Raw genomic sequence first — 15,068 nt, forward strand, 5'->3', positions numbered from 1 at the left:
AATCGTCGATAGGTGGCTGTAAAGGAGAGGGGACGCAGAAATGGGGAGGACGTGGAGGGGGCAGATAGACATGCGAAATTACCAAGAACGAGGACCCATCCGCGTCGCCAGGGGGAACCGCGACAGGGGTGAGCGCGTAAAGTGGCACTTTACCTAATGTGGACGACGCGTAAATGGGCAAATGTGGACGGCTACAAGGGAAAGTGGAAGCTATTGTGGTACGTATCTGACGTACCTACTTCCCCGAGCGCGATGCTCTTGCGACCGGGAACGCCGTTCTCTTATCCACCAACTTCTTGTTTTCCTGCTAGTTGTCACCTGTTTACTCTCACGACAAGAAGGGCAGGTTTTGATTGTACTTTCTATTCCTTCTGGCCCATCACAGCGCGATTCATCATCACAATGTCAATGGACCCCCCTCCGCCACCAGTTGTGTCCGGCGACGCTGATGTCGCTGATGTCGCTGTCCCTGTTGGCCCGCCCAAGGCTGCTCGCAGCGAAAGCTTCTCATCGCACAAATCCAACGACTCTCAAACCGCTGCTGAGTGCGCCGCCATCCAAACATGACAATCCCTGCCTCCAGCTGACTCTTCTCTTTTTCCAGATTCATCCGTGATCAGATGCAATTGGAAGCCGACGCGCGCGAGGCTCTTCCCTACGTTCGTTACCTTGTATTTCATCCACCGAACGAATAATTATCCTAACAACACACTAGAGCATCGAGAACTGCACCAATATTCTTGGACCCCTACGTCAGAGCGTTTTTGCCTGTCTAACTTGCAATCCGCCGCCCGCGAATCCCAAGGACCCCTACGATGGCGCAGGCGTCTGCTATGCCTGCTCGGTTCAGTGCCACGGCGAACACACTCTTGTTGAGATCTTCACCAAGAGAAACTTCACATGCGATTGCGGTACGAAGCGATATCCATCTACAAGTCCCTGCAGTCTGCGGATCAACCCTGCTACCAACACTAAGGGCGGCGTTCATTCGGAAGAGCCTGACGCGAACAACAAGTACAACCAGAACTTCAGGAACAGATTCTGTGCGTGTGAGTGTGACTATGATCCATTCCAGCAGAAGGGCACCATGTTTCAGTGCTTAGGCCTGGGCACGGCAGAGAACGGTGGCTGTGGCGAGGATTGGTACCACCCTGGCTGCTTGGTCGGACTAGGCCCCAACTGGTTCGATGGTATGAAGAAGGAAAAGACGGCCAAACCCATGGTTGAGACCACAGAAGCTGCAACATTGCCAACAATCTCGGAAGATTCGGAGGCGCGGCCGGCAGAGGAGGCGACAGCCGTTGGCGTCAAGGAAGAAGAGGATGACGATGACGATCCGCCGATGCCACCCGGCTTCCCAGGCGAAGACGACTTTGAGGCGTTCCTCTGCTACAAATGTGTCAACGCCAATCCATGGATCAAGAAGTACGCCGGTGCAAAGGGATTCTTGCCCGCCGTCTACTCGAGTCAGAAGCAAGAGAAGGCTCCCATCGTCGATGAAGCTCCCATCACCGAAGAAGCAAACAAGAAACGAAGGATGGATGATGGTTCTGAGCCGGAGGCCAAGCGACTGAAGGGCGATTCTGAACCATCGGAGAACAGACCTGACGACAGTGTCGCAGTAGTCAAAGAAGAGACGAAGGAAACCTCGACTACTTGCAAGTGGGCAGCACTTGCATCCCCGCCAGAGGGGGAGTTCTCGCTCTTCATGAAGGATGACTTCCGTGAAAACTTGTGCCGTTGCTCAGCATGCTACCGCAAGCTGGACGCGAACCCGCAGCTGCTGGAGGAGGAGGAGACATACGAGCCGCCGCTTTCAGACGGTGCAGACTCGGAGCGCATCGGATCGACTAACGGCAGCGGCAGTCTTTTAGAGCGTGGCGAGAGTGCTCTGCGAAACGTTGACCGCGTTCGTGCGATTGAGGGAGTCATGGCGTACAATCACCTCAAGGAGCAGCTGAAGCCATTCTTCCAGCAGTTTGCGGAGAGCGGCCAAGCGATCGGCGCAGAGGACATCAAGTCCTACTTTGCCAAGCTCAGAGGCGACGAGCAGGCCATCAAGGACGCTGGAGAAGCAGCCAATGGTTCGAAGGACGATGAGGGTGATGATCAGAGACGGGAACAGAGTGGTTATTGAGTATAGCTTTAGGTTCGCGCTTGTGCAATAACAGGGCTTTTGTGTCGGGTCAGCAGGGGCGGGTTTGATGCAAAATGGATAAATGACCTGCCAAATGGGCCTGTTTATGGAAGTTATTGGGATTTATGAGCCTCTGACCAGGCTGACTGATATGTGGAGCCCTTTTGGCCTCGGAAATCGACTTTCGTTTCTAGTATATCCTGATGCTCATTATGATGCGAATTCTCTGATTGAAAACAACTCAGGAGCCATTGCAAGAGTTTAGGACGCGGAAGCACATGTTTCTGCCAAACACCAAAGCATCCATCCACCACTGCGCCAGCTACGGCTAGACATCATGGTTTCCAGCGTATCTCGCAACTCTATTTCGGCCAACCCATAGAGGTATCGAGGAAACACTTACCAAACAGGTGCCGGCTCCATTACCGAACAGCAACTATGATCCAAACCTATTGAAAAGGCTGACCAGATGACTTGCCATGAGCCCAAGCCACATCGATACCCGGAGTCCATCAACCTTGATAGAGCCTTGACTCTAGCTTTGAAACCTCGGATACCCCTCGTTGGCGTGATCTCGGGTCTGAATGGCATCACTGGCGAAAACACTCGACTCGGCATTGAAGCGTGTATATAAAGATACGACGACGGGAGCCTCTTTTGTAATGGCCATGACATCAACATTGAGTCTACTGTTGGAATGTTGAAAGGATTCAACCCAGAGCTCCGTTTGGGAACCCGGCCACGTACCCGTCGGACTTGAGTTGTCAAAATACAACATGTGCGGGCAACCAACAGACGAAAACCCGTGTAGGGAGACATTTGATATTCTGACTGCATCTATCGATAGGCAACATGGTGCTATTTTTTGCTCTTTCCCTCCATCTTTTCCTATCTATTCGGAAATGGTTGTCTCCTATCATGACGCGCATGTGACATTCATGGAGGATGATAGGGAAGTGGAAGGGCACAATCAAACATGCGAGGATATGGATGCGTTTCTTGTCAATGTGATGATGGCGACGGCCAGAACTACGCCTTCAAAACCTTATATGCTCGGAGACCCCTCCAGCCGCGTGATCACACTATCTGGCCTGGTATTTCCTATCGCGACTTGTTAGAGGGTAGCCGAGAAACGCCTTACCGTGGTCTGGCTATTGTTCCGTCCCCCTATTCAACATCAGCATCTCCGTACATTTGCCCCATACTCGCCCCTCTTCCTCCTTCAGACGCACTCACTGCATAGATCCTCTATCCCCTCAAATTGGTGCCATTTGTCTTCATCTACGAGTGTCTTATATTTTCCTCGCACAAGATCCTATTTCTTCTCGTTGCTCAACACCGCCCGTCCAGCCCTTTCTTTATACTTAATTGTCCATTTCTGTCGCCACATCACCAAGCCTCTCCGTTGGTTTTTTTTTATCTCTGCTCCACGTCAACATGTCGTTATTTCGAACCGACGATGACAAGTCTGAGAAGCTGACGACGACAATGGTCGAGGCCAAGACCATGAGCTCCACGGCACTGAGCGGCGCCGACAGCCGTGGGGTCGTCATGGCCGAGGGCGACAAGTTGGAGCGGAACATCAGCATTCGGCACATGATATTCATGGCGTTAGGAGGCTCCATCGGTGCCGGTCTATTCGTGGGATCCGGCGCCGCCCTGAGCTCTGGTGGGCCCCTGTCTCTGGTTGTCAACTTTGCAATCGTCGGTCTTGGTGTTACCTGCACTATGGGGTGTCTGGGAGAGCTAGCAGGTAGGTCGTCTTTCCGCAACCCCATCACCCCTTTCTTGGTCCGTCAGTAGCTGGTAGACCAAGCGTACCACCCGAGCTATCGTGGGGTCGGCAGTGACAGACGCTGGAGGAACACAACGCTAACAGTGGTGTCTTGTCTTAGCTTCATATCCCGTCGCCGGCGCCTTTTACGAATACTCTCGGCGCATGATCTCCGAGCCGTGGGGGTTCGCCATGGGCTGGAACTTTGTCTTCAACTGGCTCATCGTCTTCCCTTTCGAGCTGACTGTGATCGCGGCGCAGATGAAGTATTGGATCCCGGACCTGCAGCCGGCGTACATCATCACGCCCATCCTCGTCATCCTGACGGGCACCTCTTTCCTCGGCTCCAAGTGGTTCGGCGAGATTGAACACGCCTTTGGCATCGGCAAGGCCATCGCCATCACCGTCTTCATCTTCACAGCCATCTTCATCATTACTGGGGCCGTGCCATCGGATCCACGGTATGTGTTCCCCTTTCCCTCTTCTTCTTCATTCATCGACCAAACAAAACTGACTTGTCGCAGGAAAGGAACGGGATCCAGGTTTTGGCACGACCCCGGCGCGGTAAAAAACGGCCTATCTGGTTTTCTCATGGTCTTCCGCGTCGCCGGCATGTCCTATGGCGGCACGGAGCTCCTGGGCATGACGGCGGCCGAGTGCAAAAACCCGCAAAAGGCCCTCCCCCTCGCGACAAAGGTGGTCTTTGCACGCATCTTCTTCTTCTACATCGTCTCCCTCCTCCTCCTCGGCTTTGTCGTGCCCTCGGACGACCCCCGCCTGGCCTCGGTCGGCCACGGCGCAAAGTACAGCCCCTTCACGCTGGCTGCCCAGCTCGCCAACATCCCGCACCTGCCCAGCTTCTTCAACGCTCTGATCGTCGTCGCCATCGTCTCCATGGCCAACACCAGCATCTTCGCCGCCAGCCGTGCGTTCCAGGCCCTCTGCGAGAAGGGCATGGGCCCCCGCTGGGGCGCCACGGTCAAATGGGGCGTGCCGGTGTATGCCTTCTTGGTCACCTTCGTCTTCGGTCTGATTGCCTTTGTCAACCTGGCACCCGGCGGCGATGTCATCTTTGACTGGCTGCTGAGCCTCTCGGGGGCGAGCAACTACTACACGTGGGCCTCCATCTGCGTGAGCCACATTCGCTTCCGCAAGGCGTGGGCTGCCCAGGGGCATGACCACAAAACCCTCCTCTGGAACAGCCCCTTTGGTGCTTGGGGTGCCTGGGTTGGGGTTTCCGTTTGCGCCGTAGGTTTGTTTGCCAACATCCTGACGGCGATTTTGCCCATCGGCGGCCATGATGCTCAAGCCGTCATCCGCGATAATGTTGGAACCGTGATCCCAGCTGTCCTGTACTTTGGCTACCGGTTCTGGCAATCCAGGATCAAGAAAATGAGGCAGCCCACCCTGATCCCTCTGGGCCAGGTTGACGTGCGGACGGGCATCCGCCTCCAAGTGAGCAGCTGCAGCTCGGACGACCTAGAGGTTTCCGGTGGCATGGTCGTCAACAAGAATTGATTTTCCGTGTTGCTATGGCAGAGATACAGAGCGGGGGGCGGTGAAGATAACGACAAAAGGCGTAATTGGAGACTATGTTTACCAAGCTGAGGCGTTTCAGTCAGAAAAAAGGTTGGTTTTTGTCTCATTATAGTTTGTATGTTTCTGTAAATACAGTGAGCCGTAGTCTAAACATTAGGCAGGATCATTAGAAGTCGTTATTCCAATAAACTATAACGGTATTCATGACAGTAATCGCCCAGAGATAGACTGCTTGGCAAGCATAACGTAAGGTATAATACGGTTGATCCTCCCAAATCCATCCTCTCATCCCAGACCTGATACCAAACGCCGGTGAAGTTCCTTTTTACCCTAGGTTCCCCTTGCGCCCATGATGCCCGATTGCATGCTTCAAAAATGCTCAAACCAGTCTGTTCAATCATTGGCCAGAAGATCCAGTACTGGACGTCGCGCTCGAAGGACGTGGCGGAGGTACAGGCATCGGCATGGGGATGCCAAGGTCTCTCTGCATGGGAACGCCGCCCATCATGCTAGATTCTGGTGACTGGGGACGCGAGTACTCTTCACCCATCTGCTGGCTCCCAGCAAGTTGTTCCTGTGCAACCCTCTTCTCCAGCTCCTTGAGCCGCTCCTTCTCCGCCGAGTCGATGAGGTCGTCATCGTCGCTCCAGCAGGGGTCGTCGTCGCTAACCTCAGGCATGGCCATCCGCTTCCAGAAACGCAGCTCCTGGCGCGCAGCCACCTCCTCAACGCGTCGGTCCCATCTGGCTTCGTTCTCGTCGTACTTGCGACGGAACTTACGCAGCGCTTCGTTGGCTTTTCCGGCGCGCTCCTGCATCTCCCAAATCTGTTCTCGGAGTCTGCTGTTCTCGGCGCGTGCTTCGGCAAGCTGGGACCGGTAGGAACGATGCCATGCGGCGACATCCGTGACGTGCTTTGCCTTGTACTCGTGGAATTGCTTCAGCATCGCGGCGAGTACGGTCGCGTATTGGGTTAGGAGGGTCGCGTTGGCGTCGCGGCTGTACTTCGCCTTTTCGAGGGACTCGGAGAGAATGGAGATGAAGTTGTCGAGGTTCCGTTCTTGGGCTAGAGGCTAGGTTAGCATGCTGCCATGAAATTCGAGCTAACACTCCATACCGCGGATGTCATCGGCGGCGTTGTGAATAAGGTCCTCGTTGCTCATTCCTTGCGTCCTCGCACGGCTGCGTACTCTTCCGAGACCAGACACAATATCCTCAGTGACTCGGCGGTTCTCCGCGAGCTGCCGGCTGAGCTCCTCGACCATGCCATAGATGTAGTTGAGCTCAGCCTGCTGGCCTGCCGGGGTGGGCATGCCGCCCATGCCGTTAGGCACGTTGCCGCCATTCATACCGTTCATGAGGGCTAATTGTTGGTACTGCGCGTGCGCGAAGGCTTGCTGGGCGGCGGTGAAGGATTGCGCGGTGGCAGATGACGCGGGTGGAGGGGATGGCGGCGGCGGCAGGGGATGCTGCTGTTGGTGAAGCTGCAGCAGTTGTTGCTGTTGTTGCTGCAAATGGCGGGACGAAAAGTGAGCCTGTTGCTGGGGGTGGTGATTCTGCTGCTGCTGTAACTGGGCGTCGGGGCGTGCGTTGAGAGTGAATGCGAAGTCGTTGGCGGATGAAGTGGGAAAGTTCATGGCCCTTGGCGATCTACCCGCTCTGGGGGGTGCCGGGCTTCAACAACTGGCTGACAGCTGCAAGGGATGGATGGGCCTTTTTCCCGGAGGTGAACCGGGGACAAGAGGAAAGTTGGCTCCGGAATAGGTAGAGAGGCGGTTGGTTGAGTGGCTAGCGATTGACAGACACTTGGGGGTGGAGCTTATCTGGGTGTGTGCAAAAGCGCTGGCTTCCTCAAAGGTAGGTAGGTAAGTAGGTACCTTATTTTACTCCAGCAGTACCGTTTTGGGCTTGGAGTAGTGGAGGAGGGCAGAAGGGGGTGTGATTGCTGCAAGACACTCTTGCAGATGTGATATTGATTTATCCGCTACCGGAACCAAGTTTTAGCGATATCCTTTTTCGCCGTCTATGTATCAATCAGCTAGAACGGAAAGGACGACCAACCAACTACCCTTGATCCAACCACCGCCTCATGTCGACTTGCCAGAAACCCCAAGCCTCCCAATAACATTTCGGAGTCTCTTTGTCCATCCACTACCGCCATAGAAGAAAATTGAGGCAATGCCAGACTCGCGGCTGAAAGGGATAAGTAGCAAGAGTCCTGTGCAGTCGAGTCTCACCCCATTCTTGGCCACGGAACCTCTTACTCCTCGTCAATGGCCATGCGACAGTTGAGGACCGACGCCTTGGGTGTGTCCTCGTCATCCTCCTCGTCATGATCGCCGTCCATCTCGCTATCCTCGTCGTCGTCCATCATGTTCTTGCCTTCGTCCTTGGCGGCGGCGATGTAGCGGGCCAGAATCTCACGCTCGCGTGCCACGTCTTGACCAGAAAGAGTGTTTGTGTTCTCAAACTCACACCGGCCTCTCTTGCCCTTGGTCGGAGTCTGCGGAACTCGCATGCCGGGGAGATACGGGCGAGGGCCCTGGGGGTGGCTGGAAGGACGGCCGAACATATCGGGATCAGTAACGCGGCCAGGGTGGGAGGCGGTGCCCGATGTGATGCGGAGGCGCTCCATCTGGCGGCGGACTGTAGGCGATATTTCCATGTCATCGTAGGCAAGCATAGTAGCCGGTGCCGTTTTGACGGTGCGAGGGCGATCAGGAGTAGCGCCGAACGGACCTTCGTTCCAGTGTAAACCAGGAGGGGAAGGGGACGGGGTGGAGAAGGCACGATCAGTCTCGTTCTCGTCCGTGTCCATGGCCGAGTTGGTCTGGTCACCGATGACAGTCGTGCTCTGCATGCCGGGAGTCAAGAGGTTCTTGGGACTCGAATCGAAGTGGAGGACATTGCCAGTGGTTGAACCGGTCTCCTTCGGGTCGATGTCCATGCCGTTGTTCTCGTCCTTCTCAAGACGGATAGCCTTGTCGTATCTGGGGGCTTCACCAGCAGGAAGGGCGCGGATGTGAATAGGGGTCGACACGCCAGCGTTATCTCCGGGAGTTGCGGGCTCGCCGAGGACGACAGCCGAGCTGTCGCGGAAGCCACCAGACGGATACCGATTTTCCAATGAGCCAGCAATAATGCGAGCTTTGGCGCCAGGAAATGCGGCGCGACCTAAGCGGGAGACGGGCATGAGAATGGGTCGGTCCATGGCGTAAGAGCCCTCGTGGAATTGAGCGGGGACGGGCCGGCTCATGTGGCCATAGGGACTCTCGTAAAGATCATCGATGGGCTGGACCATGTTGGCGTAAGGTCCCTCGTAGAGATCAGAGAGAAAAGCGTCGCAGCGCTCCTCGTCAGTAAGGCCCGAGCCAACAGGGCCCTGTCTCTGGAAGCTATTGACGGGCTTCATCTCTCTGTTGGTCTCCTTGAGGCCGGAGAGGAAGACATCATGGCGCCCGTCTCCAACGGAGGCTGAAGCGCCGGTCTGCTGCTGCTGGAAGCCATCGGCAGGCTCCTCATGCTGGCGGTTTTCCTCGCTAAGTTTGGCCATGGGGTGGACCGCTGGCCAGAGAATGCGTCGGACGCCCTCGGGGTCCTTGTTTATCTTATCGTTCTGGGAGGCCATCTTGCTGGCTTCTTCGAGAATTTGGCTGAAAGAATTGGAGTATTTCTGTTTGTTTCTGCCTGGGCAAAGGTTCAGCCAAGGTAAAGAAGCCTAGGGACGCGAAGCTTGCCTCTCTCTCAAACGATGGTATTTACCCGAGTTGACAATGGTCGGCAAAGTCCAAGATTTCGTCAAGCAGAAGCTCGAAATTCGAGGAACTCGCTTCTTCTTTTCCTCCCCCTCATAAGTCGAGAAGGGCGAAAGGCCGTCAATGAAAAGGAAGCTCAAGTGGGCATAAAGGGGGCGTTTTCCATAGGCCAAAAGCCAAGTCTCTGTTGGACAGGGAACTTTGCCAGTCTCTGGCCTTGTTGAGCTGGGATGGGGAAGAAAGAAAGGTATCCCTTGAGCTAGGTAATGAGGAAAGAAAAGTGGAAGGTGAGGCAAGACACAGAGATTTTTTATTTCTCATCTTAACGTGTAGCTTCCATCCTCGTCGTGGAACCAAGAGGCATGGGGAGGGATCAGGCGCTCGACATGTAGCGGCCACCCTAGTCGTGATAAACAGGGACATAGAGAGGGAGCAGGCGCTCGACCTGTAGCTGCTACCCTCATCTTGGTGACCAAAGGATGTGGAGAAAGATAGAATGCTGTGAGTGCGGCTGCCATCCCCATCATGGCACACAAAAGACATGGAGAGGCATGGGGTTTTTAACATGTAGCTGCTACTCTTGTTTTGGTAACCATGGGACTTGGAGAGGTATCAGGTGCCTGGCAACCCAAGCTTGTTGAGCTGAAGAGAAGGCGCTTCTTTGAGGGTCTAGTTATCTTTTGCCGCTTAAAACTCATCAGAAAGGATTCTGGGAGGTAATGATTGATCTAGGCACTTGAAGCTCTCTTAGAAGTATGTTCTCAGGCTGATGATGATGGGTTTACAGACGTCTCATACGACGACAACCCCTTTAAACACTGAGATGAGATTGTTGAGTTGTTCAAAAGACAAAATCATAGCCACTTTTTGAAGACAGGACATCAGTTTGGACCGGCATACTTTCAAAATAGCTCGTTTATAGCAACGTGAGAATAACAGAGATGGGAAGCTTTGACAAGTTTAGTGATTTGGCCTCAATGACTGTGTCTTCTCGTGTTTGTAAGGACTGATCGGGCTCAGGTAACGCCAGTCATACAAAATATGCAGACTTCTCATTGCACAACTATCCGTCATATAGAAAGTGGAACTTCCAGTATTTCGATTCTTCTATCTCTGGCATCTGGAACCCACTCTGACGTCGCATTGATACGCTCTAGATACTACTGCTTTGCAGTGACCAAGGGAGGGACACTATAACCGCCGTGTTCCATACCATCGTGGGACGTTTGATCCAAGTTACAATTGGCAGACAGGCTGGATCGATACAATGCCTCCCACACCTTCTTTTGACGCCCGGCTTGTAAGATGAAAGTCTGAGAGACGCAGGGTAGATAGTACCGACAGTCTGGCCGAGACCATCCATGCCTCGGCGGATTGCAGCATCGAGGATTGTCTGCCCCAAGCTCCAAGCTCTAAGCCTAAAGCCTACCTGGATTGAGTGACGTGCAGGCCAGGCGTGAGTGACACACACAATGAGGTAATACAAAGCAGGAGAGGTGACAGCAAAGAAAGATGAAAAGATGGCAGGGAGTGGGAGCAAGCGAGCTTGCGGAGATTCCGCTGGCGGACCGGGGGGGGGGGGGGGGGGGGGGCGCATCGGATGTTTATAGCGGATGCGGGGTGATGGAGATGCGGGGTTGGCGAAGGGTTGTACAAACAACCTGTACGAATGCAGAGAGCAGATATAGATACAGCGTACTTCTTCCAGTTTGAGGTACTTTTCCCCGCCATCCGGTCAAGCCACCAGTCGGGCCGTTGAGCTGCACCCAAGACCAGCCCCCCCCAGTCCTGGTCCCCTACTGAGACACGTAGCTAAGGTGGTCCCTCTTGAGGTTGCACAGAAATACATCTTGTGCGGAAAAAAACCGGCAAGAAGTATAGGCACAATTGAAAGAGGTTAGAACCAAGCAAAGAATCGGAGTGGGAGGCAGGCTAAAAAAAATGTTGAAAAAAAAGGAAAGAGGAAGAAAAGGGGGGGAACGAAAGAGGGGAAAAAATACTCCCCCATTCTCTCGATCCTGTGTTTCTTCCCCCCCTCCTTGACATCACTCCGTCGCCAATGACGGCTCATCCGCAACACAGCTAGATCCTTAGCTCCGCCTTAGTATAATGCGGGTTTCCCCCCATCTCGGCCTTTTCCCCAGCTCCAACTGCACATCATCATCATCATCATCGTCGTCGTCACGTTTACTGAGTTCCCCTAAGTCTCGGTCTCAAGACCGCGGTGCGGATGCGGGGAAGAGGAAGAAAAAGAAGAAGAAGAAAAGAGGAACTTGCAGCTCGCGTCTCCCCCAATGCATAGATGGGGTCTTTTTTTAGTACAGGAAGTTACTGGCGGCGTTACCTCGCTCCATTGCTCGCTTGAGCCGCTCAATCAAATAGACTTCCTCTGGAAAATGACCAAGACTAAACTCCGGAACCTTAGCAAGATTGGGCGCCAGGGGCAATACGACAGCACACAGCGTTCATTACCCACGAGCGGACCACGAATCAATCCAAGGGAGCCCCGAACCCGCGCAGATGAAAGACCGGATGACGTTCATGCCGTGACTATGCCATGCAGCCCATGGGGCGGACCACCGGCCCATGCGCTCCCATCACCCACTCCACGTGTACTGCAGAAAAAGCAGCAGTCATACGACAAGAAGGAAGAGGCATGCATCTAGCTATACCCAATTATTCGGAGTGAAAGCTGGTTGGAGGGAGGGAGATCGTCGCCCACTCCCTTCTCCTCCCTATCCCGACACTGACCAAAGGACACGGGTGGGGGTAGTTGAACTTCGTGCCTTCCAGCCGATGTAACTGCAATTCCTGGATCTACGAGCGGTGGCCAAGTAAGTATAAAGCCCGCCACTGAGCCATGCTCTCAACCTGCCGTCGAAGCTCGCTGGACTTCTTCACCAGCCTGGTTACCCTTGCCAGCCCAGGTCAGAAACAGAAACAAAAGAAAGCCTTGCTAATCCCACCATGGCGAGATTCCTTTCTGTTTTGGGGCTGCTCACAGCGGCTGCTTCGGCTGCCGTCATCCGCAGAGACTATCCCAGCAATGATGCCCTCTCGGCATGCCCGGGCTATCAAGCGTCTAATGTTCTGACCTCCTCGACGGGCCTGACCGCCGACCTGTCCCTGGCCGGCAAGGCTTGTGACGCCTACGGCACTGATTTGACCGACCTGACTCTAACGGTCGAGTATCAAACCGGTGAGCACCCCAGCGCCTAGGCTTCCGCTGGGGCAGATTCTTGCGTGATCCAATGCTTAGACAGGCCATAGACACTCGCCTCCACGTCAAAATCCAAGATGCCGGCAATCAGGTCTACCAGATCCCCGAGTCCGTGTTCCCCCGTCCGGATGCCGGTGGCGTGAGCCAGGAGAACTCCAAGCTCCACTTCAACTACACCGATAATCCCTTTTCCTTCGCCGTGACCCGGTCCGACACAGGCGAGGTCCTTTTCGACACATCGGGCGCCAACATCGTGTTCGAGAGCCAATACCTGCGCCTCCGCACCAGCTTGCCCGAGAATCCTAACCTCTACGGCCTGGGCGAGCATTCCGACCCTTTCCGCCTCAACACCACAGACTACATCCGCACGCTGTGGTCTCAGGACTCGTACGGCATCCCCTCGGGCGCCAACTTGTACGGCAACCACCCCGTCTACTATGAGCACCGCCAGAATAGCACACATGGAGTCTTCTTTCTCAACTCCAACGGTATGGACGTCTTCATCAACAAGACAGAGGAGTCTGGCCAGTACCTAGAGTACAACACTCTTGGCGGGGTTCTGGACTTCTACTTTGTGGCTGGTCCCTCTCCCGTCGAGGTGGCCCAGCAGTATGCCCTGATCACCGGACTGCCCGCCATGATGCCGTACTGGGGTCTGGGCTTCCACCAGTGCCGCTACGGATATCGCGACGTCTTCAACGTTGCTGAAGTGGTCCATAACTACAGCATCGCCGAGATCCCCCTCGAGACCATGTGGACCGACATCGACTATATGGACAGACGAAGGTCAGTCTCACCCACCGCGACCCCCACCATGAGCACACACTAATACCACACAGAGTCTTCTCTCTCGACCCTGAGCGCTACCCCCTCGCCAAGGTGCGCCAGCTCGTCGACAAGCTCCACGAGAATGACCAGCACTACATCGTCATGGTAGACCCTGCAGTGGCATACGTCGAATCCCCCACTCTGCAGCGCGGCATCGACGACAACATCTGGCTTCTCCGCAGCAACGGCTCCGTCTGGATCGGCGTTGTCTGGCCCGGCGTGACCGTCTTTCCCGACTGGTTCGCCGAAAACATCACAAAGTACTGGAACAACGAGTTTGCCGACTTCTTCTCCGCCGACGATGGTGTCGACATTGACGCTTTGTGGATCGACATGAACGAGCCTTCCAACTTCCCGTGCTACTTCCCATGTGATGACCCCTACGGCTCTGCCGTTGGCTTTCCCCCTGAACCGCCACCGGTCCGCGAGAACCCCCGCGCACTTCCTGGCTGGCCTTGCGACTTCCAACCCCCCGGTACTGACTGCGGCAACAACCAAACCAAGCGATCCGACGTCCTCGTCCGCAAAGATGTGTCACCAAGAACGCTCCCGATCAACCGGAAGTTTGACAGCATGATGGTTACCGAGAGACAAACTTCCGGGGAGCAAATGGGCCTCCCAAACCGCGACCTCCTCTTCCCCAAATACGCCATACACAACAAGGCCGCGTGGGATACGGCCTCCAACGCGGCCGGCGGTGGTATCTCCAACAAGACGGTCAACACGGACGTCATCCACCAGAACGGACTCGCCATGTACGACACCCACAACCTCTACGGGTCCATGATGTCGACAGCCTCCAAAATCGCGATGCAGGCCCGTCGACCCACCCTCCGCCCTCTCATCATCACACGCTCGACCTTCGCCGGCGCCGGAACGTCCGTCGGCCACTGGCTCGGTGACAACCTTTCCAACTGGCAACAGTACCGTGTCTCCATTTCTCAGCTGCTGCAGTTCGCATCGGTCTACCAAGTACCCATGGTCGGTTCCGACGCCTGTGGATTCGGCGACAACACCAACGAGCAGTTGTGCGCGCGCTGGGCTGCCCTCGCCGCCTTCTCGTCTTTCTACCGCAACCACAACTCCCTCGACAGCATCTCGCAGGAGTTTTACCTTTGGGATACTGTGGCGGACAGCGCCCGCAAGGCCATCGCCATCCGCTACCGTCTTCTCGACTACATCTACACTGCGCTGCACCAGCAGACGGTCGATGGTACCCCGCTCATCAACCCCCTTTTCTACCTGTACCCGAAGGACGAGAAGACCTTCGGCCTTGACCTGCAATACTTTTACGGCGACGCCGTTCTCGTTGCGCCCGTCACCGAGGAGAACTCGACCTCGGTGGATGTCTATCTTCCCGACGATGTCTTCTATGACTGGTACACTCACGAGGTGGTCCAGGGTGCTGCCGCGACCGTCACACTCACCGGGCAGGATTACACCACAATCCCTCTTTTTATCCGCGGCGGTTCTGTACTGCCCCTGCGGGCCAACAGTGCCATGACGACCACGAAGCTTCGCCAAGAGAACTTTGAGCTGTTGATCGCCGTGGGACGTGATGGGACTGCGAAGGGTAAGCTGTACCTCGATGATGGCGTCAGTCTGGAGCAGGCAGGCGTCACGCTCGTCACCTTTGACTACAAGGACGGCAAGGTTTCCGTGGATGGCGAATTTGGTTACCAGACGCCGCTCAAGGTCTCCAAGATCACGCTCCTGAGCGGAGGACAGACTGGAAAGAGACAGGAGGCCATCAAGACGGTCGATGTCGACAAGCCCCTGACGGGACCTTTTGTCGTCGACGTCATCTAGCTTAGAC

At 55.1% G+C, this 15,068-nt stretch overlaps 5 protein-coding genes across 5 annotated transcripts; 3 read left to right on the forward strand and 2 right to left on the reverse strand.

Annotated features, from left to right (window-relative positions):
* Window positions 1–402: 402 nt before the first annotated feature.
* Window positions 403–2,137, forward strand: CH63R_09389 (Metaphase-anaphase transition protein; the record flags this gene model as incomplete). The annotated part of the gene is made up of 3 exons (XM_018304363.1): window positions 403–545; window positions 605–659; window positions 716–2,137. 3 exons carry the CDS (start codon window positions 403–405, stop codon window positions 2,135–2,137), a joined length of 1,620 nt encoding a protein of 539 aa, XP_018156386.1.
* Window positions 2,138–3,574: 1,437 nt separating this feature from the next.
* On the forward strand, window positions 3,575–5,429 carry CH63R_09390 (Amino acid permease; the record flags this gene model as incomplete). The annotated part of the gene is made up of 3 exons (XM_018304364.1): window positions 3,575–3,890; window positions 4,033–4,372; window positions 4,436–5,429. 3 exons carry the CDS (start codon window positions 3,575–3,577, stop codon window positions 5,427–5,429), a joined length of 1,650 nt encoding a protein of 549 aa, XP_018156387.1.
* A 418-nt stretch (window positions 5,430–5,847) lies between these two features.
* On the reverse strand, window positions 5,848–7,086 carry CH63R_09391 (uncharacterized protein; the record flags this gene model as incomplete). Its single annotated transcript, XM_018304365.1, has 2 exons — window positions 5,848–6,515; window positions 6,567–7,086. 2 exons carry the CDS (start codon window positions 7,084–7,086, stop codon window positions 5,848–5,850), a joined length of 1,188 nt encoding a protein of 395 aa, XP_018156388.1.
* Window positions 7,087–7,709: 623 nt separating this feature from the next.
* Window positions 7,710–9,077, reverse strand: CH63R_09392 (uncharacterized protein; the record flags this gene model as incomplete). Its single annotated transcript, XM_018304366.1, has 1 exon — window positions 7,710–9,077. The coding sequence occupies one exon, from the start codon at window positions 9,075–9,077 to the stop codon at window positions 7,710–7,712; it is 1,368 nt and encodes a 455-aa protein (XP_018156389.1).
* Window positions 9,078–12,171: 3,094 nt separating this feature from the next.
* CH63R_09393 (Glycosyl hydrolase family 31) lies at window positions 12,172–15,061 on the forward strand (the record flags this gene model as incomplete). The annotated part of the gene is made up of 3 exons (XM_018304367.1): window positions 12,172–12,403; window positions 12,424–13,210; window positions 13,264–15,061. The coding sequence occupies 3 exons, from the start codon at window positions 12,172–12,174 to the stop codon at window positions 15,059–15,061; spliced, it is 2,817 nt and encodes a 938-aa protein (XP_018156390.1).
* Between the last annotated feature and the right edge of the window lie 7 nt (window positions 15,062–15,068).

This window comes from Colletotrichum higginsianum, chromosome 6 (assembly GCF_001672515.1).
Source record: "Colletotrichum higginsianum IMI 349063 chromosome 6, whole genome shotgun sequence".
NCBI lineage: Eukaryota > Fungi > Ascomycota > Sordariomycetes > Glomerellales > Glomerellaceae > Colletotrichum > Colletotrichum higginsianum.